The 24,548-nt window shown below is 45.3% G+C and overlaps 1 protein-coding gene across 3 annotated transcripts in view; it reads right to left on the bottom strand.

Moving 5' to 3' along the window:
• The window catches only part of Upk1b (uroplakin 1B), a 37,336-nt gene extending 15,650 nt beyond the window's left edge, over window positions 1–21,686 (bottom strand). The window contains exons 1-5 of one of the 3 annotated variants that reach the window (XM_006248368.5): window positions 21,489–21,686; window positions 7,783–7,866; window positions 6,611–6,811; window positions 4,220–4,294; window positions 3,528–3,650 (exon numbers count right to left, since the gene is read on the bottom strand). In XM_006248368.5, the coding sequence (XP_006248430.1) occupies window positions 3,528–3,650; window positions 4,220–4,294; window positions 6,611–6,811; window positions 7,783–7,851 (468 nt within the window). In that variant the 5' untranslated portion in view covers window positions 7,852–7,866; window positions 21,489–21,686. Of the gene's footprint in view, window positions 1–3,527; window positions 3,651–4,219; window positions 4,295–6,610; window positions 6,812–7,782; window positions 7,871–21,488 lie in introns of all 3 variants that reach the window. The other 2 variants (NM_001024253.2, XM_039088358.2) reach the window with 2 other exon arrangements.
• Window positions 21,687–24,548: the final 2,862 nt, after the last annotated feature.

The raw sequence follows: 24,548 nt of genomic DNA, 5'->3' as shown, positions 1-24,548 counted from the left end.
CAACCAAGGAATTCTGAGGGCACAGATCATCTTGAAAGGATGTACCGTTTGCCATTTAGATATAGGAAAAACTAACCAGGAAAAAGATTTATCCTGTGCAGTGTGTGTGTGTGTGTGTGTGTGTGTGTGTGTGTGTGTGTAGCCAGAGCTTGATGTCACGTGTCGTTCTCAATCTCTCCACATTATTTTCTGAGGCAAAGCTTCTCACTGAACCTAGAGCTCACCAGTGGGTCTCAGGAAACCCTGTCTCAGCCTCCTCAACACCATGCTTACAGACAGACATACATCCCATATCCCTCCTTGTATATAGGTGCTAGGGATTGAACTGTGGTCCTTATGGTTGTGCAGCAGGTATGTGATTGAGTGAGCGATCTCTCCAGCCCCTCAGACTATGTCCATCTCTCCATCCCCTCAGACTGTGTCCATCTCTCCATCCTCTCAGACTGTGTCCATCTCTCCATCCCCTCAGGCTGTGTCCATCTCTCCATCCTCTCAGACTGTGTCCATCTCTCCAGCCCCTCAGACTGTGTCCATCTCTCCAGCCCCTCAGACTGTGTCCATCTCTCCATCCCCTCAGGCTGTGTCCATCTCTCCATCCCCTCAGGCTGTGTCCATCTCTCCATCCTCTCAGACTGTGTCCATCTCTCCAGCCCCTCAGACTGTGTCCATGTCTCCAGCCCCTCAGACTGTGTCCATCTCTCCAGCCCCTCAGGCTGTGTCCATCTCTCCAGCCCCTCAGGCTGTGTCCATCTCTCCAGCCCCTCAGACTGTGTCCATCTCTCCAGCCCCTCAGACTGTGTCCATCTCTCCAGCCCCTCAGACTGTGTCCATCTCTCCAGCCCCTCAGACTGTGTCCATCTCTCCAGCCCCTCAGACTGTGTCCATCTCTCCATCCCCTCAGACTGTGTCCATCTCTCCAGCCCCTCAGGCTGTGTCCATCTCCTAGCCCCTCAGGCTGTGTCCATCTCTCCAGCCCCTCAGGCTGTGTCCATCTCCTAGCCCCTCAGGCTGTGTCCATCTCTCCAGCCCCTCAGACTGTGTCCATCTCTCCATCCCCTCAGACTGTGTCCATCTCTCCATCCCCTCAGACTGTGTCCATCTCTCCAGCCCCTCAGACTGTGTCCATCTCTCCAGCCCCTCAGGCTGTGTCCATCTCTCCATCCTCTCAGACTGTGTCCATCTCCTAGCCCCTCAGACTGTGTCCATCTCTCCAGCCCCTCAGACTGTGTCCATGTCTCCAGCCCCTCAGACTGTGTCCATCTCCTAGCCCCTCATTCTTTGTTTTAGTCAATGCATCGTAAGGGCCATGAGTTAGTAAGACAGAAACATGACCATCGTGTTGGCAGGATTGAAGGGACTGGTATCATGGAAGTGTTGTGGTCAGAAGCCAACTGTAGTTGGCCAATAGCAATTGAAAAGTGTGAAAACACAAGCAGCAGGCACAGGTTTCTCTTCTGAGACTCGTCATGAACTAGAACTGCATAATGGGTGAGCATCGGGCAGGAGTTCTCGAGGATGTTCTTGTAGGCTGATGAGTCAGAGCAGAGTAAGCCAAAGAAAAGGGGAAGAACTTGGCATGGAAGCCAGCGACTTGGGTGCGGGGCAGTCTGTCTGTCTTGGCTGCAGATAAACATGGATGGGAAGACTTTCTGGGAGAGAGAAGAAATGGATCCCAACTGATTGTTTCTATATTCTTAAGGCATGAGGTGCAGCCATGGCTGAAGCTGAGGGTGGGGAGGAATTTTGCAGAGGTGAAAACTGGAAATCTATTCAATAGTGATGATGCAGATTTCTTGGAAAATGCGCCAGGAAACAGAGTGCCCATGTGAGCTTTCTAGTCAGGAATTTAAATTAGCATGAGTGGGGGGGGGGAGCGGATTTCCCAGTAATAGTTAGCCCTTAGGGGAGGAATGGGCAAATATTGTGTTAACTTCCATAGGGCTAGGAAGGAAAGATGAACGTAGATTGACCTCAGAGCGAAGGAGCCAGCAGAGAGCGAAGGTTATAAGAGGAAGCATGGGGGTTGGGGATTTGGCTCAGTGGTAGAGCACTTGCCTAGGAAGCGCAAGGTCCTGGGTTCAATCCCCAGCCCCCCAAAAAAAAGAAAAGAAAAAAAAAGAGGAAGCATGAAGGGTGTTGGGAAATGAAAACATGGATAATTGATTAGAGGCCCCAGTGGGACAACATGATGGCATGAGGATGTTAAAGCCAATGGAAGAAATTCTAGAAGGTCATCAGAAAGTGGGTGGTACAGCTACTGGTGATGACATGCTGGCTGTTGCCATGGAGAAAGGTGGCTGAGGTGAGGTAGGAGATCTGTGGGATGCAGCAAGGTAAAGAATCCCCATGGGGTTGTCTGAGTCCCCGGGTTTATGAAGCTTCATTTAGTACACGATGATTGGACTATGAATGACAAGGACACAGTTGGTGATACTGAAATCCCTAGTGGAGGGAGGCAGGGGAATGACTGTGTGCAGTGTGGTAGATAAATAACTACAGTAAGAAGATCCTAGGCTGGAGGCATGGACTTCAAGGTTTTGAACAAGGAGGGAATCAGGGGAAGAGATAGTAGAGGAGCCATGCAGGGCTGAGAGGAAACCTAGCCAATTTCTAGGTCCCATGGCACATGAAGGGGAGAGGGCAGGCAGGGGACACTAGAGTGTCGGGTGTCTAGTGAAGTAGGAGTGTAAAGAGAGAGTTGAAAGGGGTGAGGTAGACTGAAAGTCTGGTGTGTGTGTGTGTGTGTGTGTGTGTGTGTATGAGAGAAAGAGAGAGAGAGAGAATGTGAGTGTGTATGTCAGTGAGTGTGAGTGTGCATTTGTCAGTGAGTGTGTATCTATGTGAGTGCATGAGTGACAGTTTGTGTGTGTGTGTGTGTGTGTGTGTGTGTGTGTGAGAGAGAGAGAGAGAGAGAGAGAGAGAGAGAGAGAGAGAGAGAGAGAGAGAGAGAGAATTGAATTTGCATGTGTGTATGTGTTGGGGCAGTGGAGAGTTGACTCACATTAGCTGTTATACACAAATACAACATGGGCAGTACTCTGGGAGACTGGGTGTTCTGACGTCATTTGGGATAGACGTGGATATGTGGTATGATGGCCACTTAAAACTAAGTGGTTAAATCAAATCACATCTCCCGATAATTAGCAGAATTCATCAAAGGAGACATAAAAGGTGAGTCATGTATGCCACCATTTGAGTTCTCTGTGGGGAAGGTAGGGTGCCATTTTTTTGTTACTGTAAGTGAGAGCTAAGTCCTAAGGGCAGAACATATTATTAACCCAAAGTTCTTTAATGTACACTCTACAGGGCAGGGCAATCAGCATTCAAGCTTTACATAAAACATGGATCTCGAGGCCTCCCTGAGTCCTGCCTTTACATTTCTCCATCCTCAGGCAGACCAGTAAACAAGAGGTATTGCTGACCTGACGTGGAACAAGTCTCTTCCTGAAGAAACCTGCTGGAGGCACTGACCTCGTTCCTACCCACATTAGGATGTGTAGACGATCACCCCAGGACCACACTCCTACCTGCAGCATGAGCCTATCCCAGGTCTTGGTGACATAGCTGTTCTTCCATTTGTCGTCATTGGTTGGGGGGCTGTTGTTTTGATACCTCATCAGCATCTGCTTCAGGAAGAGGTTGGTCGTGAACTGCAGGGGCGGGAACAGCACAAGAGAATCAGCACACCTGCTCCCTAGAAAGGCCAAGTCCTTTTGTAGAGCCTGTTGCTCTAATTGAGCATCCTCTTGGAGGGAAGCTAAACCCAGGGGCACTACGCTCATTTGGTTGGGGTTGCTTTGGGTTTCCATATAAGAAGAAATCGCTGCTTGACTGGGGTAGAGAGGTGTCTTAAGGACTAGGGAAACAGTGAGAAACAGAACCAGAAAGATCCTGAATTGTGTCTTCCAAGAGGCAGAACATGCAGAAAGGCCCTGGTGCGGATGATTGGCGACCAGTGCTAGGATCACAGCTCGGGGGAATTGGGAAGCAGGCGGCCTGGACTCCGCATTCTTGGTGTGACCTGTCAGCCATTTATCCCTAGATACATTTCTTTCTTTTAATGCCTTTCTCTTGTGATTTAGACAAGACAAGCAATGCTTCCTGATACAGCATTGAGTATTAATAATGTACACATTAGCACGACCAGTGCACAGCGAGGGGTGGAAGCATGTCGGTCGCTAGAGTGTCATTCTTCCTCTGCATTTGGGACTATACTCACAAAGTCTCGTTGTGTGGCTGCTGTGATGCAAGACGCCACTTCAAAACCATACACTATAAACATCATGATGAAGTACTAGGAAGGAAACAGATGAGAAGAGAGGATTATAATAGACATCTCACCAAGTGGTTGCTGTGAGTTTTAAGCACGTTCATCTAAAAGTGCTACCCAAGCAGTCAGGTAGCACAAGCCCCTTTTGGTCAGCTGCTTGGACTGGGGTTGTGCTAGGTACTGGGAACAAGGCGGTACATGGGTCAGTTCTCTGCTTATCTCTGGAAGGAACGGCCATTCAGTTTGGAGTTTTCTCATCCGGAACTCAGCACCCTGAATTCTATTTTAATACGGGGGAGATAATATAAACAAAGAAGGAATGTGTGGGCTTTTCAGAGTTTTCTTTTGGTTACACCCACATGCCTGGTGGCTGGCGAGACGGCCTTAGTGCATCATATACGACACCGAACACTGCAAATCTCTCCAAAGTGGGAGTCATTTTCTTCATGAATTGCTGAAGAGGTAGAACCACAGAAGTCAGGAAAGGATGGTGACCATATTTAATGCCTTGTGTCTTTCCTACCCAGTGTCACCTTTAAGGAGCAGGCAGTCTTCCGGCACAGAGACTCACTGTTCACACAGAACACACACCCATGTTCTAGTGATACCAGCTCAGGTGAGGGAAGCAGAGCTCTCGATGCGCTGCTTCTGCTGTGTGTGCACGGGCTGCAAGTCACTGTGTGTGAACAGCTCAGAGCAGCCTTGTCCCCAGTGTCTGGCTGGAACAGAGCTGGATAGTAGAAGCCTTTCAGTGAGAGCCCCTGCCTTGCACGCTTTTATACATGCACTATCTCTCCTCATGTCCGTTTTGGGAAGAAGGACTGTAGAGTAGGTAAGGGCAACTTGTCCTCCCTCTTTGGCGTGTTGGTGGGTTCAAGGGTCAGGACCCTTGGCTGCTTTCACTGTCTGACCCCCCAAACAAAATAAAACAACAACCCTCCCATTCCCCCCAAAACCCCAACCACATCTATGGGAAAAAATCAGGAAAGAGAGTTTTCAGAGACTCCAGTAACCCTCCCCATATTGGCTACTGCCTTGCTTCCTGTCAAGAGCTCTTACAGAACCTCAGGACCCCTAAGGATTAGGCCAGAGAGGAGGCCAGGGTGCAGTCTGAGGTTGTCTTCAGGAAGATCTCTCAGTTCTCATCCTCTTCCCTGTGTTCCTTTTCCTACTCTCTTAGAGTGCATTTGCCCTGAAACTAACTCCCCCAAAAGGAAACAGAAGGCAAACATTCTGCATTCCTGGGTACTAGGGCAATGGTTACCTGAGAAGCAGACCAACAGGCTCCTTAAGTGGCTGAGCTTCTTCCACAGAAGTGGGACTCAGGGTAGGGGAGTATACTGTAGGGGTAGGGAGAGGTATGGGGATGGGTGTGTATGTGCATGTAATGACAAAGACATGGACTGCTATCCTGGGGCACAGAGTAGACGGTAGAGGGCTAGGCCCAAGTAAGATTCCCTTCCCTTTCATTTCCATTAGCAAAGGCAGAGCTTGACCTAGTCAGTGCCTTGAGACCACAGAGTGGTGTGAATGGGTCACTCACAATGGTGCTGTTTGGGGTCTTCTGGGGATCCTGTACTGCAGGGTAAATGTCAGCGTGGGTCATGCAGCCATGTCACAAAAGCTGTTGGCTTTGAACCCCAAAGCCTTCAAAAAAGGCTGTTGTCTGTTTTGAAAAATTCACTTTCCGTTTTGTATCTTAACACATCGACACGTAAAGCTAACTAGCTATTTTTAAGGGGGGGGGTAAAATCTAACAAAGACATTCCCATGGTTTCTTTCTCATGTTCATGTCAGTCCTGGCTGTGACTGCTGGGCACATGCAGACCATGGCTGGAGAAGCACACATCTGCACATAGCCAGCTAGACCACCCATAGGCATTCCCACTTGCAGTTCGTTTACCAGAACCTGAACTTTCAACCATGACGAGCATCTTTACCTCCTGTATGGGTGATCTTGCCACAGGGCATCTCCCCTATCCCCCCTTTTGTCCACTCATCTGGAACCCACTGGCCCATGAAAGCCAAAGCTCTTTGCTCAATGGAGAAGAAGCAATTCATCAAAATTGACCCAGGAAAACAACTGCAGTGAAGCTGTTAGTTGTTATTCTGAGAAAGGGTCTCTTGCAGTGCAGGCTGGTCTTGAACTTGTTATATAGCCTAGGGTTACTAGGAATTGAGGATCATTTTGCCCCTACCTACAGAACAGGTTTGCAGACCTGCTCCACCGTGCACAGGAAATATGGTGCTAGGGACTGAACCCAAGATTTCGTGTGTGCTAGGCAGGCACTCTGTCAACTGAGCTACATCTCCAGTCCACAGAGCATTGTAAGGCCTTACCGCCAAGAGGATTTTCCTGTTGGACTTCATAATTCCTACTATGGCTAGAACAGACAAGCAGAAGAGGCAGATGCCCACAAACATGCCTATCCAAGCTGCCCCAAAGATATCATCGTTGTTGGTGGCTTCAAGAAGTGGATAAAGGCTGTGTTGGTCAGATACAAAGAAGATACACTCTGCTGTCAGGGCGATCCCACACATCTGGAAACAAGCGGAGAATGAGCCTGTCAGGCTGGTGGTCAAGAACACAGCATGGGGGTGGGGATGGGGGATGGGGGATGGGGAATGGGGTTAGGGTAGGTGCAAGCAGTGAGTCTCTTACATCTAACAGAGGCATTATGCAATGATTCCCCAGTTGCCAGGAGACTCAGTAGCTATTTCTATCTTGCTTCCTTCTTCCATATACCCTCTGCCTTTCTTCCACATATAACTCTGTCTGTTTGCTATTTGGGAAAAGATTTAGGTAGCCCCAGACCATCCATAAAGCCCCTGGGACATGACCCACTCAGACTGTTCATTCTTGCATGAAAGTTATTCTCCTATCCTATCCCATTGCAAACGTTCCTGGGTTATAACACTTGAAGTGTCCTGGCCATTGTCATAGTGGTTCTGGAATCACTGTGACTGTCTTCCCAGGGCTCATATTCTATGGACGAAGAGCCAAGGTTCTGAATAATGGTGACTTGTCCATAGCCACACAGAGACATAGGCAGCCCTGAGCCAAGGACCAGCTCTCTTGACTCCCTGATCCCCTGACTCCTCTTGCTCGCACAGCGTGGCTTAGCCTTACAGAAGGATATCTGTCCCAGCACCTTCAATAACACAGTCCTCAAGTCAAACCAAGGCGAAACTGGACAGAAGCATAAATGAATGAGTAGCAGGTGTGTTTAGACGCTGACCATGGTGAACACATGACTGTTAATAGTCATTATGTCTTAAAAACTGGAAAGAAAATAATCTAATTTAATGTTGACCATGGTCTTCTGTCATAGTAGGTGATTACACACAACTATTTTAAGATTCTAGCTAGGATATTTGCTACCACGTTTCTTAAAATGAAGTCACTATAAAGGGGAATGACATTTATATTTTCTTAAACTTGTACTTTTAATTTATCTAAAAGCCATGCTTACAAGAAGAAAACAATTTTTTAAAAAATATTCATAACTTACACCAACAATCACGTGTCCAAAAATCAACAGGCCCTGGAAGCAACGAACGGTGGAATCGTCTTTGGCCATTTTCAGGATTTCCCACTGGCTGAAGAAACAGTTAAGAATGTTGCATTGGAAGAGAGCAGGTAGCAAACACTGCTTCAGTCTCTATTCTATCAGCAAATCATGACATCCCTTGTTTCCCCCTTTTGTGTCCAAATCAAGGTCATGAGAGCCTTTAGTAATGGTGGACATTTGATGCCTGAGATCAGCCATCACAGGAGTTTTCTAAAGAATAAAAGAAGGGCTTTTAGAGTCTGATCTGTTTCCCTCAGGAGTCCCTTAGGGTACAAAAGACACCAGAATCATCCTTCTGAGAGGGGACCTGAGGTTCTTCAAGGTCACCAGGAGCACAAAAAGCAGACCTGTCACAGTGACGACCAGGCTGACACACATTGACAGCTTCAGGTATTGCCACTGCTGTCCTTGGGCAAGGCCAACTGCAACCATAGGGAAACTAAGAGAGTTGGCTGAGGACATTTTGGCCCATGGGTTAATGTTAAAAATTTTATTATTCTAAAGAACACAGGTTGTACAAAGGGAAGTTCCCTCTTGCAGGAGACAAATGTGGAGAAAAGAGGGATGTGTAGCTCCCCTGTGCACTCTTCTAGGGACTTTGTGTACATAATAGATTATCAGAACCCAACTAGAACAAAACGCTGGGAGAGGAGGAGGCTCTTTTATTCATCAGAGAATCAAAGCCTAACTAACTAACTAACTAACTAACTAGCTAGCTAGCTAGCTAGCTAACTAGCTAACTAACGTAGTGCCTTTGAGGAGACACAGACAGAAATGGCAGATTTGGGAGCTTCTTTGCTCTGTGTGACTCTAGGGCCCACACTCTTCCTTGAAGCGTACACTGCCTGCTAGAAACTATTTATGCAGTTTGTGCCAGATGCAACTAAACTCTTTGCCTCCTGTAGGTTCTCCAGAAGGGGCCCAAAGTTGGATGTTTGGGTCAATCGTTTTTTGCTTTAGCACTTGAGATGTTGAGAGAAACTGCTCACATCCCCCAACACTTGATTGTTTATTAGCTAACCAATTAAAACCTAAGTCAAAAGGTATTAAATGCACAATACACAAACAATTTGCATGTTGAGGTATGTAAGGATGAATGGGGAAGATGGTTATAGTCTAGGATTCTGTGCTAGGAGAGAGGCTAAGGTCTCAAGTCATTAGAAATGTATAAGTGTAGGGGTTGGGGATTTAGCTCAGTGGTAGAGCGCTTGCCTAGCAATCGCAAGGCCCTGGGTTCGGTCCCCAGCTCCGAAAAAAAGAAAAGAAAAAAAAAAAAGAAATGTATAAGTGGATGTCTAAATACACAAGTTGGGGCCTGAGTGAGAAGGGCTCCAGCTTAGCCTGGTATATAGAGTCAGTTTTCGAATAAGGAGAGTAGAGGTAGGATGTGGAGGAGGACCGTGGGATCAGTGGTAGACTTTACAAGGAAAGGGGAAGTGAGAGGGGGTAGATTCAGAAGCGCAAAGTGAAGACAAGACACAAAGTTAGCCAGTTTAGCTGAACTCGTGGTTTGTGGGGCATGTCTTGCTTTTGTTGTTTTGTTTTCCCCTCCCTCCCTCCCTCCCTCCCTCCCTCCCTCCCTCCCTCCCTCCCTTCCTCCCTCCCTCCCTTCTTTCCTTCCTTCCTTCCTTCCTTCCTTCCTTCCTTCCTTCCTTCCTTCCGTCTTTCCTTTCTTTCTTTCTAAAACCATGTGTGTCTGTGTTAGTGCATGCTGTAACTGTGGATGCCTGTGTAGGACTGAGGCTTCAGATCCCCTGGAGCTGGAGTTACAGGCTGCTGTGAGTGATCTGGTTTGGGTCCTGGGAAGTGAACTCGGGTCCTTTAGAATAGTTTGTGGTCTTAACTACTTTCTGAGATCCCTTCAACCTAGGTCTTTTATATGTCTCAGGCCCTGACAAATGTTAGCTCTATTGTTACAAGACACACTATAAGGCATATATTAATACCCTACGTATTTTAGTTATAATAGCCTAAGTAGTCCAATAACCTAAGTAATTTAAACATCCCTAAATATTTTCCCATTTCTTTTCTCCTTGAAGGCTGTGGGAGTTTCAAAAGTTAAAACGTATGAGTGTTTTTGACTCATTTTGGCACACGCATTCCATCCATGTTTGTCAAGAGGAACAGAAGTATCTCAGTCCTCGCTACATTTCCTTCTGGTCCCCCCCCACCCACCTTGTGGAGTTTCTGCTTAGAAATGGCATTCGTTTATCTGGGGTAAGTCTTCCGTATCTGATGGGTAGAATCTTATAGTGCCTAGAAGGCATCATTGACAGGGATAGTGTGACTGGCACAGCCGGATCAGTTACATCGTAAAATTCATTATTGGTAGGCACAGACAGGTTGGGCTGCTCTCTCATCTAGACACACAAATGAACAGACTTTGAAAGATAGACATTCAGATAATAAAAGCACAGTCTGTAAAGAGCAAATACCTGGAGAGGCCAAGTTTAACTTCATTCCTGACTGTCACTGTACGATTCTGCACTGGTTTGGCGCGTAGCAGTTTCTGTTAGTTAGGCTCAAAGAACAGAGAGGAGATCGGTTTTGCTTCCCCCTTTCAGGGAATCTAACGTGGGACCATAACACCAAGTATTTTAAAGGCAAATTAACTAGGGTCAGTGCTGAGAAAGGGGGATTCTGAGCACTGTGGAGAAAAAGAAAGGGCCCAGGTAGATGTTCAACAAGGGGGTCTCTGTTGGTCCAGAAGGAAGCTGAAGGATCCAGGGATCCAGCAAGGGATGTTGGTTCAGTACCGACTCCAACTACTTTCCCAGACGTCACCGGGTTTTAGAAGTGGGTTTTCTCTGTTAAGTTCAGGTAGAGATGAGGAGAATGCTAGAATCAGGATTGGGATAGGAAATGCAGATCAGCGTGGAGGAGAGAAGGGAGGAGGTAGGCAGGAGGCTGATTTGAGCAAGAAAAACATGGGAGAAAGCTAGACGGTGGCCTGTGGGTGGGTACCTTGAGAAAGGATTGCATCGATAGGCAAGGCGTTCTGAACTTGCTGCCCCTTCCCAACTTTCTTCAAATCGTTACTTAGAAAGCCATGCTTGTCTTGGTGCTGGGGAAGTGGGCCAGCAGTTGAGATTAACTGCTGTGCTTTCAGAGGACCCGCGTCCAGTTCTCAGCACCTGAGTTGGGCAGCCCACAATTGCCCGTGACTCTAGGGCATCCAATGATCTCTCTTCTGGTCTCCAAGGGCACTTGTGTGCTCGTGTGTGCACCACTCCATTCCCATGAAAGTAATTAAAACTAAAATATCTTTGTGTTGTCTTAAAGAAAGCCACACTCATTTTCCAAAAGTGATCCCAAAGAATGGTAGCTGCCACCTATGGGCCCCCTCAGTGCTCTCTCCATTCTGGGTCAGACATCTTTGTTCATCTTCTCAACAGACCTCATAAATGGGTATTTTTGCCAAAACTCTGGGCTTGTTTTTTATTGCTATAGTAACACATTTCCTCCATCTTGCAAAGACAATAGCTGACGGTTTGGAGTCAGAAGTCTGAAGTGAGAGTCAGTGGGTTACCATCCATGTTGGCTGGGTTGCACTCCTTTCAAGATTTTAAATGTTTTATGTTTTTGAGAATTTCATGCATGAGTACTGTGAATCACTCACCTTTTCCCCTCTAAGCCTTCTTTCTTGTGCCTACTTGATGCCTCTCAAATTATGACCTCTTCCTCTATAATTATTATGGTCTCACACACACACACACACACTCACACACACTCACACACACTCACACACATACATACATGTACACACACAGACACACAGACAGACACATACACACTCTCACACACACACTCAAACACACACATACGTACGTACATGTACACATAGACACACAGACACAGAGACACACACTCACACACACTCACACACACTCACACACACTCACACACACTCACACACACTCTCGCACACACACTCACACACACTCACACACATTCACACACTCACACACACATACACTCACACACATGCTCACATACACACTCACAGACACACACACTCACACACACACTCACACACATTCACACACACTCATACACACACTCACACTCACATACACACACACATACATGTACACACACAGACACACAGACACACAGACACACACTCACACACACTCACACACACTCACACAGACACACACACATACACTCACACACACTCACACTCACATACACACACTCATATATACACTCACACACACAAACACATATGCACACACACACTCATACACACTCACTCACACTCATACACATTCACACACACTCACACACATTCACACTCACATATACACACACATACGTACATACATGTACACACACAGACACACAAACAGACACACTCACACTCACACACATTCACGCACATTCACACACACACTCACACAGATACACACACACACTCACACAGATACACACACACACACACACCTTCTGAGCCTATTTAGTTTACTCTTATGAACATGTATTCAGGGCTGATCACTTGGGATTGGATGACCTCTCTAGGGGCTGGACCATGTAGACAAACCAGTTCTCTTTCTCAGCAGCCATTGGCTAGTCTTCATCTAGGGATGGGGCTTTCCCTGTCCATGTTGGTGTTGTCATGTAGGTCTTGTTTGGGAATCTCTACAGTTGAAGTTTCATGGGATACACACTTCTTGAGGATCTTGCCTGAGAATCTGATTCCTTCCACCTTGACAGTGAGGAAAAGAAGCTGGAGAGACCCATTTGCTCAAGGCCATACCGACAGAAACCCCAGGACCCAGAGTTAAATCCATGTCAGCCTGACTTCTGGTAATTTAGTGTCAGAGTTTAGCAATCCTGACACAATGCTAACACTTTAACTAGAAAAAGACATTGCCAGCCTAGCTTCCTTGCCAACCTGGGAATAGAGGGAACACATACATTTTCTCTAGACAGAGGGGCCATTCTTTGAGAGGGTTGGAGCACCAGACTTCACTCCGCACCCTTCCCCAGTTCCTTAGCCTTTACACAGGGCATCAGCACACTAATATTTTCCCACTATTATCCAGGAGAAGGTATGGATGTTTTCCAAACGTACAGCTCCCCCTTCTTCTTCTACCTGGAAGTGAAGGATGTGCTGTGAAGCCAATGGGAGATCAGTGTTTGACAGCATTTCCTCCAATATCTGTGCTTTGTTTTGTAAAGGTAGGGTCTTGCACAGACTAACTGACCTCAAACTTGTGCTTCTCCCACCTCAGCTTCTCAAGGGTGCCACAATGCCTTCCTCTCTCTTGTTTAGATTAAGTTGATGTTTGTGGCACCTCTCCCTCAGCCATAAATGTCAAGAGAAGCCAGATGCAGCCGTCCTGTTGTCCACTCATGGTATAGTGCAGTAGTTGAGGTCTGATGGTGAGCTCGCTAGACTTGGCACCAGGATGCCAGATTCAAAGTCAAGTCTCCCTATCAAGAGTTACTCTGAGCAGTGACCGACCTTATTATCCGTCTATTTCCTTGCTTATAAAATGGCTAGGCTACAACTTGTTTCATGGGACTAGGGACTATGATCCTCAAAATCTAAGACTGTTTACAAACAAGAGATTGTTGACGGGAATATTTGGAAAGGAGAAGGTCTTGGGTTAAGGTTACATTTAATACCCTAGAGACCCATAAACACCGAACAGAGGCACTAATGATGACTGCCTTTACAAGCTCCTAGGTCAAGGAGAATCAACCTCATATCCACTTCCTCTTCCCGGATGGGCAGCTACTCTGTGAGGATACTGGAGGCCTCACACTCACAGGTACCCTTTTGTGCTTCTTCTTGTTTCCATAATTGGCTTTAAGAAGTAAAACTCTCACTAGGGAAAGGGAAAAAGCCTCCTAGCTGTGCTGGGGTGTGGCTGGTATCAGGTACCAAGTTGCACGTCTGTCCACAGGGAGGGTGTATGTACATTCCATCAGCACTCCTGCCCAGTTAACTCTTGCCTCCGTGGACCAGCCACTGCTAAGCCCTCTGATTCAGACTGTGGTGATGGAGACATAACCTCTGAGGTTTCCTGTGGCCTGGGGATGCTTGCTTTCTCTCTGCATTCTTTCCTCTTTGTAAGGACATAACGTTAGAATCCAGCTGAGGCTCAGGCTGATACTTGTTCATAGGGACCGTCCAAGGACAGCCTGTGAGCCCCTAACTGACAGACTTCCAAGCAGCACCTCTCTCACCTGGGAAGTGAGTTTATATCAAAGGCAGGCATTGGTGACTACACATCCTGTTCCCCACCACCTTCTCTACCTCCTTCCAGAGGGCATGGCTTCAGGCTTGTACCTTGAGAGCTCCTCCATCCTGAGATAGGTATAAAAATAGACCACCCTTCTGCCATTCGGTTCTTGATTCCTTTTTCAGAGACCCTGCCATGCTGTCTGTCTCTGGTCCCCGGGGCCTGAAGATTCCTCAGAACCTCCAGCATGCTGCTGCCCCTGTCTATCCATGGCATAAATAACTTTTCTAATAAACCTTTCACTCCCCAGTTCTCTCAGTGTCCCTCTTGGATCCCTCCTCCACACTGTGAAACGTTTTACTCTTGTATCTCCTGTGTAGGGCTTCTGGCATATTACAGCAAGAGAAGAGGTTCGGGAGTAAGGAGAAGCAGGGAGAATATGGGTATTGGATAGATTTTGGTACGAATCCTAGTTTGATCATGTGATTCTGTGACCCTAATATTCTTGTTGACCCCATCTGTCAATGGGGACTATAAGGCACATCAAGGGTTCTGTAAACAGTAAGTGAGAACATGCGAAGGTCTCATGACATGTCGGTTCTCTAGGCAATATTAATTTTCTTGGCTTTTGCTTCAGTTTCTTGAAGCTTCTTGAAGCAGATAGACTAGAGCTCACAAGACAGGAAATGCTGAAGGCAACTAAGGCATGATTTCAATAAAACAAAACAACACCATTTAATATTATAAGAACAGGTCAAAATATTGTGCCTTTGGCTAGAACAAGAGTGGGGGATCCGACCGAGCACCCCTCACTAGCTCTGTATCTTGTGTGAAACCAGTGTTCTAGGACTAACAGAAAAGGAAGACGTAGACAGATCCCTAGGCTCAGAAGGCAGTCACCGAAGAGTTTATGAAGTGCAGCCAGAGAATGTCTAGAAATTGTTCCTGTAAGTGAACTTGCTTACTGTATACAACCAGAAGATTATCTGGGGAAAGATGCACTCCTGGTACTGAGAGAAAGGCCGACAGGGTTTGGGTGTGAAGACATCTAAATGCCTGGAGGCTGGGGGTGCTGCTCAGTGGGTAGAGCTCTTGATTCCCTCATGCAGCACCCTGGGTATCATTCTATGTACCGCATAAAGCCAGATACAAGGCATGCCAATTGCCTCAGCGCTGGGAGGAGGCAGCAGGGTCAAAGGTCAAGCTCATCCTCAACTCCATGTTGAGTTCCTGGCCATCATGTGCTATGTGAAACCCTACTTCCTAAAACAATCCTAGGGGGAAAGGGTAGACTAGTACATGTTTTGAATTAAAACAAAAAGGTTTAATGAAGTTCGATGTTGACAGTTTTTTAAGTTTTTTTTTTAGTTTTTTTAAGAAACCTTTTATTTTCTTTTATGTGCATGAGTGTTTGTCTGCATGTGGGCCTATATACTGTGTGTGCCCTTGATGCTCATAGAATCCAGAGTCTAGAATCCCCAGGCATTAGAATTAAAGACAGATATGAACTGCCATGCTGGTGTTGGGAATAGAACGGAAGTCTTCTGGAAGATCAACCAGTGCTCTTAACCACTGAGCCATCTCTCCAGCCCCACGATGGTTAGTTTTTTAGAAAGACACTCTGAGTTTCTTACCTTTCCAAGAAGAGAAAGAAGAGCAGAGGGATGAACGGCTGCTTGCTACACGCAGGATACAAATTGTTTTCTTTGCATGCTTGATAAAGAAGTATCGGATAAACTTCTTTTAAGGGTTAATTATACACTTTTAGAAAAGATTTGTTTTCTTTTGTGTGGGTGAGTGTTTTGTATGCAGTGTGTATGTGCACCGAATGACTGCCTGGTGCCCTCTGAAGAGGGTGACAGATCAATATCCTGCAACAAGAAGGATGGTTGTGAGCTACCACATGTCTGCTGAGAATTTAACCTGACACGGGTCCTCTGGGAAAGAGACAAGTGCTCTCCGTTCCTGTGGTGGCTAATTTTAATTTTATTTGGGGTAGAGCATGGAGCCTAGTGTTCAGATATAGCATAAACATTAAAATTCAGATATAGGGCTGGAGAGATGGCTCAGCGGTTAAGAGCACCCGACTGCTCTTTCAGATGTCCTGAGTTCAAATCCCAGCAACCACATGGTTGCTCACAACCACCTGTAGTGGGATCTGATGCCCTCTTCTGGTGTGTCTGAAGACAGCTACAGTGTACTTACATAATAAATAAATAATTCTTTAAAAAATTCAGATATAAAGATATAGTCTATTTTTAAAGGAGTGGTTTCACTGTGTATCACAGACTAGCCTTGAACTTGTGATTGATTCTCGTGCCTCAGCTTTCCAAAAGCTGGGGTTAAAGGTGTGAACTACTGCACCTGTAGATTTTGAGTAAAGTAACTTAGCCTCCGTCTTATGAAGAGCCTTTTATAGATATCCGAAGGCTGAAAGTGCAAACATAGATGTTCTCTGAAGAGACAGAAGTTCTTTCTCATTAGTCTGAGACTCTAATCTGCAAGGTTAACTCCTCTCGGAGTTTAAGACTGCTGACCTACTGTGTAGATGTCAGATGTACTGGTAGCCAAAATAACACAACCTAGTAATCCAATTCATTAAGGTTGAGCTCCTTCTCTCATTGGAGTCACACACACACACACACACACAGTGCATGTATACATGCACCCTTGTGTATCCTAAGAGTTTTATTTCTTGGAGAACCTTCTTTTTCAAGGAAAACCTTAAGTAATACTCCAATTGGATAGATCTGTATTTTCAATAGTAGCAAAAGCACTGTTTTCTGAGGGCTCTCAAGCCCTTTGACTTCTTTTTTCCAATTCTCACTGACAGTGTTAATGTCTGATTCAAATGAACTCACTAACTTCTGTTCCAACTCTACCCAGTTCATTTGGAGTAAACTTCCTAAAGCAGAGGTTCTCAATTATCCTTCAGAGCCCAGACATTCCACTTACTCTGAAAATACGCATTAAAGCCCAAGTCAAAGAACACAGATATTTCTTAATTTGAAAAAAAATTAGCCATCAGAATATGTGATTTTGAGTGTTTTCTTTTTTTTTATAACTTTTCTTAAAGTTTAGGTACTATTCTGATGTGTATCTTAGGACTTAGTTTGTAGTACAAAAGTAAGCTAAGCGATCTACTTAATTATTTCAGGTTAGTCTATCAATGCTTAGAGGTTCACAAACATAGATAGCCTTTTAAGGGCCAACTATTTATTTGATGTTAAGATCCACTGTCCCAAAGGCAGTTCTGATTTTGGTAACTTTTCAGGGCTCCCTGAGGCCTTAATTCAGTGGTTCTCAACCTGGGGCGGTTGAGATCTCTTTGGCAAACCTCTGTCTTCAAAAGTATTTACATTTACGATTCATAACAGCCCCAAAATTACAGTTGTAAAGTTACAATGAAAGGCAATTTATGGTTGGGGGTTACCACAACACAAGGAACTGTATTGAAGGGTCACAGCACTAGGAAGGCTCAAAACCACTGGCTTAATTTGAAGGGGAATCCTAGGGATTATCTTGTTACACACAAGCTTCGTCTTCCTGTGTCACACTGCCCCATCCCTCTTCTTGGTCAGCATTCTCTGTTGTCGATGGTTCTTTTCAAACCAAAATGGCCTCCCATACTATTCTATTGCAGTTGAAGTTAAGAACCATTTGGCGTTTTGGTTCTTGTAGACAGAGTGATGATCTCTCTCTCTCTCTCTCTCTCTCTCTCTCTCTCCTTCCCCGCCCCCTGGGTGTGTGTGTGTGTGTGTGTGTGTGTGTGTGTGTGTGTGTGTGTGTGTGTGTGTGATATTAGCCAGATCTAGTCATTCTATCTTCTAGTCAACCAGAGAGAGACTGGGAAACTTTTTAGCTCTATTCAACACAGCACCAGGCTCTTCCTGGTATTTCCTGGTTTCTCTTAGTCATCCCTTTGCGAATTTGCCTCTTATTTCTGCTCACTGAACCCTTTCCCCAACTGACCTGTCAGGGATTTTGCTTCCTTATCTCTACCCCTTTCTGTTCTTAGCCAGCAGGAGTGTGATGTCCTACTTACTGGCTGTGTATACTTAACTTTTCTTTCCTACTGGCGTCTGCCGAAGCATCCTAGCCTACTTCTTTTCTTCACTCATGCTTGTGTGGCATCACTACAAACCCACAACAGAACAGATTGTGTGCATTAAAAAAAAAAAAAAAGGCCAGGGTTGGGGATTTAGCTCAGTGGTAGAGCGCTAGGCTGAGTTCGGTCCCCAGCTCCGAAAAAAAGAAAAAAGAAAAAAGAAAAAAAAAAGGGCCAATTTTGATGAAGAATACTATTAAAAAACAAACTATAAAACTCAGGTTGTCACAACTTGAAGTCAATGATTATACTCTTGGTTGTTTTTATATCACTAATAAGATATCTAATTAGGGAAAGGTCAAGGTGTTTTTGTTCCAGACTTTGAGCTCATTTGTGGTGGGGTGGATTCTTAAGTTTGGCTGTAAACTCAGGAGCTCTGCAGTCATCTCCTCGCTGTACAGATGAGGAAGCCAAGGGCCAGAGAGGGGTTGTGACTTATTCCACAATATCAGTGCTTTAAACAGATTTCAAGTCCAACTTTCCTGACTCATAAGCCAGCTTTATAGTTTGTCACTAATAATATCTCTAATTTTTAAAAAAATGTACTATTGCATGGGTACTGCATATGTGAGGGGTGTGTGTGTGTGTGTGTGTGTGTGTGTGTGTGTGTGTGTGTGTTATTGCCTATCTGTGGAGGTCAGAGGACAGCTTGTGGGAGGTGTTTCTCTCCTTCTACCATGGGCCCTAAGAACTAAGCTTAAATTCTAGGCAAGTGTTTACCTGAGCCATCTTGCCTACCCTAATATTTCTTCTTTTCAAGATAAGACATTGTTTCCATTTATGTTAAAGTTAAGAGGCTTGGCATTGATCTGAGTTTTATCTTAGCTTTAAGGGAGCCTTGTATACAAAGCCCCCAGGAGAAAGCCTTCCACCACCACCACCTCCTGCTCAGTCTTTCCTTGTCTCCCCTCTAATTTAGGAAACACCATGGTTACAAAATCATTCCTTTGCTTCTGGTTAAAATACAAAAACATCCACGAGACTCGAGATGCGGCTCGTGAGCCATCAATGGCAATGCCTGATCGTGAGTTTATTAGAGCTCTCCTCACACTGCTCTTCAGAGGGAGAATAGAGGAACCATCAGAAGGAGACAGAGCCCACAAGGAAGTAGGGCCTAAAAGGACAAACCTCCTGACTCAAACTTGGAGACTCAGAGGCTGGGTGTGGTGACACATGTCTGTAATTCCATCTCTCTGTGGCCAAGAGAGGAGAGCTCTACATTTGAGGTCAGTCTGGGCTACGTTTTGAGAGACGCTGTTTCAAAACATAAAACAAAACAGGAAAAGAGAGGGAGAGACAGATGAAGGAGAGGAGGGGGAGAGAGATGGAGGGAAGGAGGGAAGGAGGGAGCATGGGGCTTGGGTCTTTCTCTCCAGATAGATGATTCCCAGAGATGTGCTATGTCCTGTTGTCTTGCCTTCCATTTAGCACCAAGTACTAAGGGCTGGTTTGTGACTGTCACAAACCTCTTATTCTCAAACATGCCATTTTCCTCATGTGTGTGAAATTTCTTTACCTGACAGTATTAGAAGGGAAGTTGGCAGGATAAGGTGACTTACATTTAAGTGTCAAGCAGCAGAGAGCAGAGAGAGAGAGAGAGAGAGAGAGAGAGAGAGAGAGAGAGAGCGCGAGCTGTGGCACTAACAGTGGCTGTGTGCCTCACCTTAAGTGTCTCCTTGTAAACAAGTGTCCCTTGTGAGCCCCACCCTAGAGAAGAACTCCCCAGTGACCCAGCACCTCCATGACTTACTCCAATCGCTCAACACCCTGGGAGGTTCTTTAATTTTAGAAGTGCCGAATTTAAGAAGTTAAAAGTGTATTTTCTTGGGGTTGGGGATTTAGCTCAGTGGTAGAGCGCTTGCCTAGGAAGCGCAAGGCCCTTGGGTTCGGTCCCCAGCTCCGAAAAAAAGAAGCAAAAAAAAAAAAAAGTGTATTTTCTTTTTCTTTTCTTTCCTTGTACCTTCACTAAGTTTGTTTTCTTACGAAGTTGTTCATATCTAGGGTGTTGATGTCTCCTGACCTGCTGAGTAAGATGGAGAACAACTGCTCACTAGACAAACCAGTGTTCAATGCAGAAGAGAAAAGACACTCGCCTGCCACCCATGGGATTGCCTTTTCAAGCCCAGTACCCCTTTTCCTTGCTCGAGTTTCTTGCATGAAAGAATATACAAACCACGCCTCGAGCGGATGCTAGAGAAGTTTGGATTGAGAGAATGGGAGGGAGGAAGCGGGGGAGGTGGAGGGAAAGAGAAAGACAAACAAGGACCTTCCCCATCCATGTGGTCTCTGTCCGAGATAGGCGGCGGTGACTCATCAGGCTTGCGGGCAGCCTGCAGAGCCATGGGGGCCCAGATTGCAGAGGAGGGTCCAGGAGATTCTGGAGCTGATTCACGAGGTGGTTCGGGATGTACGCAAGAGTGAAAAAAATTGACATTTCATTGCCTAACAACTTCTCTTGTGATCTACATGTTTAGGAGTCTCTTTGGGTAGATAAAAAAAAAAAAAAGATAGGAGAGTTGATTTTTTTTTTTTAAAGCCTAGTACTGCAGAAAACAAAGCAGTATGCTGTAAGCACGCACACACAAAAAAAGCATTTTTACGCTTATTGGGAAGATTAATCAAAGGGAGAACTTCTTCCTCAAGGAACTAGAAAAAGCACACTATCCATGCTAGCTATACACAAGAAATAATGCCCAGGCATGAAATGCATCGCCTTCTTTCCTGCTGTGCTTATCAGCTTAACTCAGCAAGAAATGGTCTATAAGTATCGCCTCGACTTTTATAAAGACTTAAAATTAATTAAAAAAATCATAAATGTTCTTAACGATGCCTAAAGCTACTGAGAAATAAAAATTTAAGTTTATAAACCATAATCATAAAAGTATAAATATCCGATAATACTGGTGTTACTTGAAACAATTTGTATAAAAATATTAGGACAAGAATACATTTATTTATAACCTGCAGATCCTGGGGGGATCAACTGATTAGTGAACAGTAAAGATTGGTCCTGCAAAAGTGGCCTTTTCTTAGATAAAACTAATTTGTTGACTTATTCTAGCCCACATACTGATTAAGCAGAACCGTTCGCAGGGAAGACCTGTAAGAAACTGCCCCACAGATCCTTTTAAAGGCTTGTCAGACCAAATGATTTCTGACAAGAGCAGGAAACCTTGACAGGCAAAGGGACAAATAAGACTTTCCAGAAGTTATAAGATCTCAAACTACAAAACGGACAGACTCTACCGTTACAGTGTACAGCCCTTTTTCATTAAAACCCACGTCCTTGCTCCCAGGAGAGTAGAGGGAACCGGTGGGTTGCTCTGAGAAGTTTCTATACTCACACTGGCTGCCTGGTCTCTTCTGCCGTCTCTTCCTGACGCTGCACAGACTCACTCCACAGCATGCACCAGCCCAAGGTGCTTTTCTACCCCACAGTATCCTCCGATGCTCTAGTCCCAGGGAAGGGTGGTCTGTGATTGGGACGAGGCATCTCACATGGGTGGAGCTGGACGCTGCCTGAACCTGCCTCTGCCCGGCTGAGCAGGAAGCACTGTGGGCAGATCTCTGCTGCTTTGGAATGTACATCTCTGATGGAGTGTTCAGCTTTTCTCCTTGAGTGCAAACAGGTTTGGTTTGGTTGTGTGTGTGTGTGTGCGTGTGTGCGCGCGTGTGTGTGTGTGTGTGTGTGTGTGTGTGAGAGTGTGTGTGCGCGCGCGTGCGTGTTTACATTTATGTTTAGCTGATGTGCCTTCACTTGATCGGATCATTAACATTAAACCTTTGCTTAGTAAATAACCCTGCTCATGCTCCCTTCTCTACTTGCACAGGCCTGGGCAGGTTCAGTTTCTGTAACCACGGGCTGTACTTGAGGGGACCGTAATATCCATTCGGTGAGTGGCTCAGCAACTAATAAAGGAGAAGAAAGTTGGAAACATGATAGAGAAATGCAAACGAAGAGACAGGATCAGATAATGCTTTGATGACTAACTAGGTCCCTCTTTTCTCTCCGTCTCTTCCTTCAGGACCACTGAGTCATGTATACACAGCGAGACGAATATTGCTTTTAATGGGAAAATAACAACACATGGTGAGTTTAGTCTGACATTGAGGGACATGTAAGGGCGGCGATATTAAAAGGGTCTGAGCACTTCCATGGATAGATTGGGAGGTCCTCATAGATTAACACCTTCTCACCATAGGCTCTTCTTACTCAAGGGACACAGTTAGCACGCAGTGCGCTCATTAGCAAGTACCCTGAGATCCATGACCATAGACGCACAAGCAGTATAGGTGGTACAGCCTTGAAGATGATAGCTTATCTGAGCTCTGCACTGGCTGCCTCAGTGACCTATATCTTTAGGTGAGGAACAGATGTCCTTGGGGAACAGATGTCCATAGCTGAGTCCAGTTCCTGAGCAAGACTGACAATGGGAGACAGTGCTTGAAAGGGGACAGCATGGGATGCGCATGTCCCTCTCCGGGCCTCTTCTTCCTGTTCGGTGTTCCAGAGTGCGCTTAGGTGACTAGAATAATTCATACAATAAAATTTTATACAGTGGTTAAAAAGGAAGTCACATAAAACAGTTCCTCAAAAATAAGTTTACTCAACGAATGCTTACAAAAGTTCATGTTGCCTCAGGACCAAATCCTAGAAGCTAAAGATGAAAAAACGGCAAATTACAGCATAACAGAACAGCTCCTCTTACAAAGCATTCTGCTTGAGTTACAGCAAATTACAATGTATCAGAAAATTACAATGTATCAGAAAGGCTCTCTCCTTATGAAGTAGTCCGTCTGCGTTGATACAACTTTATTTTTAAAAATATATTTGAATTTCAGCTCTAGGAAGAACTTTCAGCAAATATTAGTGGGAATCCATTTGGGTGGTCAGGTTTGGGTGACTTCTACTCTTTTTGCAGTCCATTTTATTACAGCACCTAGATGACGACTTTCCTAAGAGAAACACAGGTCATCGAAACGTGCTTCCTTGGAAATCTGTAAGCAATGAAAAAGTAAGGAAGCAGAGGCTCACTTCCATCCATGTTCCGGGTATTTTATGTTATCCTGGGGCTGCATGGAGAGAAACATAAAAGATTCGAGGCTGGAGCGGTACCTCAAGAACACTTGCAGCTCTGCCAGAGGACCTGACTTCAGTTCCCATCATCCACTTCGCTGGGTCACAGGGACCTATAACTCCGCCCCCAGGGAATCTAATGCCCTCTTGTGGTCTCTGAGGGCACACACATAATGATATGGATGTATATGTACGTATGCAGATATATGTATGCATATGTGTGTGTGCATGCGTGACGTGCATGTGTATAAGTTTTAAAAGCTTTCACAGGTTTGAAAATCTTTTCAGAATAGACAGAGGAAACACAAAACTGAGTAACAGGAGAGCAGGAAGTACAGAATTAGTTTTCAGATAACTGCAATTGATTAGCTGTGGAATTTGTGAAACTCTTAATGTGAAAGCAGGACAGATTAATTTTTCTAGTAACTAATTTCTGTTTTGCAAGGTTTTTCTTTCTCCTTAACCGTATCCTAAAAGAACTAATGACTTTTATGACTAAAAGAACTAATCTGTGAATTCCCATTGCAAACAAAACAACACAGAACAGAACAACCAACACCCAACAAACAAAAAGCAAAAAGCAAAACTAAAACCAAACCAAACCAAACCAAACCAAACCAAACCAAACAAAAAACCCCACCCAAGATTGTTTTTCTATTACCACAATTTATATCAGAAACCCCAGTGGTTAAAGAAGAATGGGGAGAAATATGGAGTTCCTGTATAACAGTCTCCTGAGAGGGGAACCAGGGCATCCTCTTGTGTAATTCAGCCCGCAGAGGTCCCGAGCTTTTTTTATAGTACATCTGGCCAAAAACCCTGCAGGTAGGGTCTGGTAAAGCGCACTGCCAGAGAAACTGGCTCCCATGGGCACCAGAGGTGTTCTGCCCACACACTGGTTTGCAGCCAGTTTGTGCTCCGTGATTTCATCTAGACTCCCATTCTCAAGCCAAATCCATCTTCTGTGTTCCTTATAAGGCCTGCTGCCCTCTCTGCCTGGCCAACCCCTAGCACAATCAACTTTCCACCCTGTGTTTGAAGTATGAGTGTCTAAAAGGCCCTGGGGGGGTGATCACTCTCTTCAGTTAGTCTTGAGTTTTGGTGAAAATTTTTTTGAAATGAATAAACTAAGAGGTTTTGAGTTTCAACGGGCATTTTTTTTTCCTATTTAGCAATTTGAGGCTGGGACTAGAAGGAGATGGGGGGGGTAGGGCTGTGGTCGGGATGTAATATGACTAAAAAAAAATTAATGAAAAAAAAAACCCAAATCCAATGTTAATAGACCTGCTTACCTAGACATTTTCCACAAGAGGGACATCTCCATCTT

Source organism: Rattus norvegicus, chromosome 11 (genome assembly GCF_036323735.1).
Source record: "Rattus norvegicus strain BN/NHsdMcwi chromosome 11, GRCr8, whole genome shotgun sequence".
Classification (NCBI taxonomy): domain Eukaryota; kingdom Metazoa; phylum Chordata; class Mammalia; order Rodentia; family Muridae; genus Rattus; species Rattus norvegicus.
Note: the sequence above shows the minus strand (reverse complement) of the source record. Positions and strands in the feature narration are given on the sequence as shown.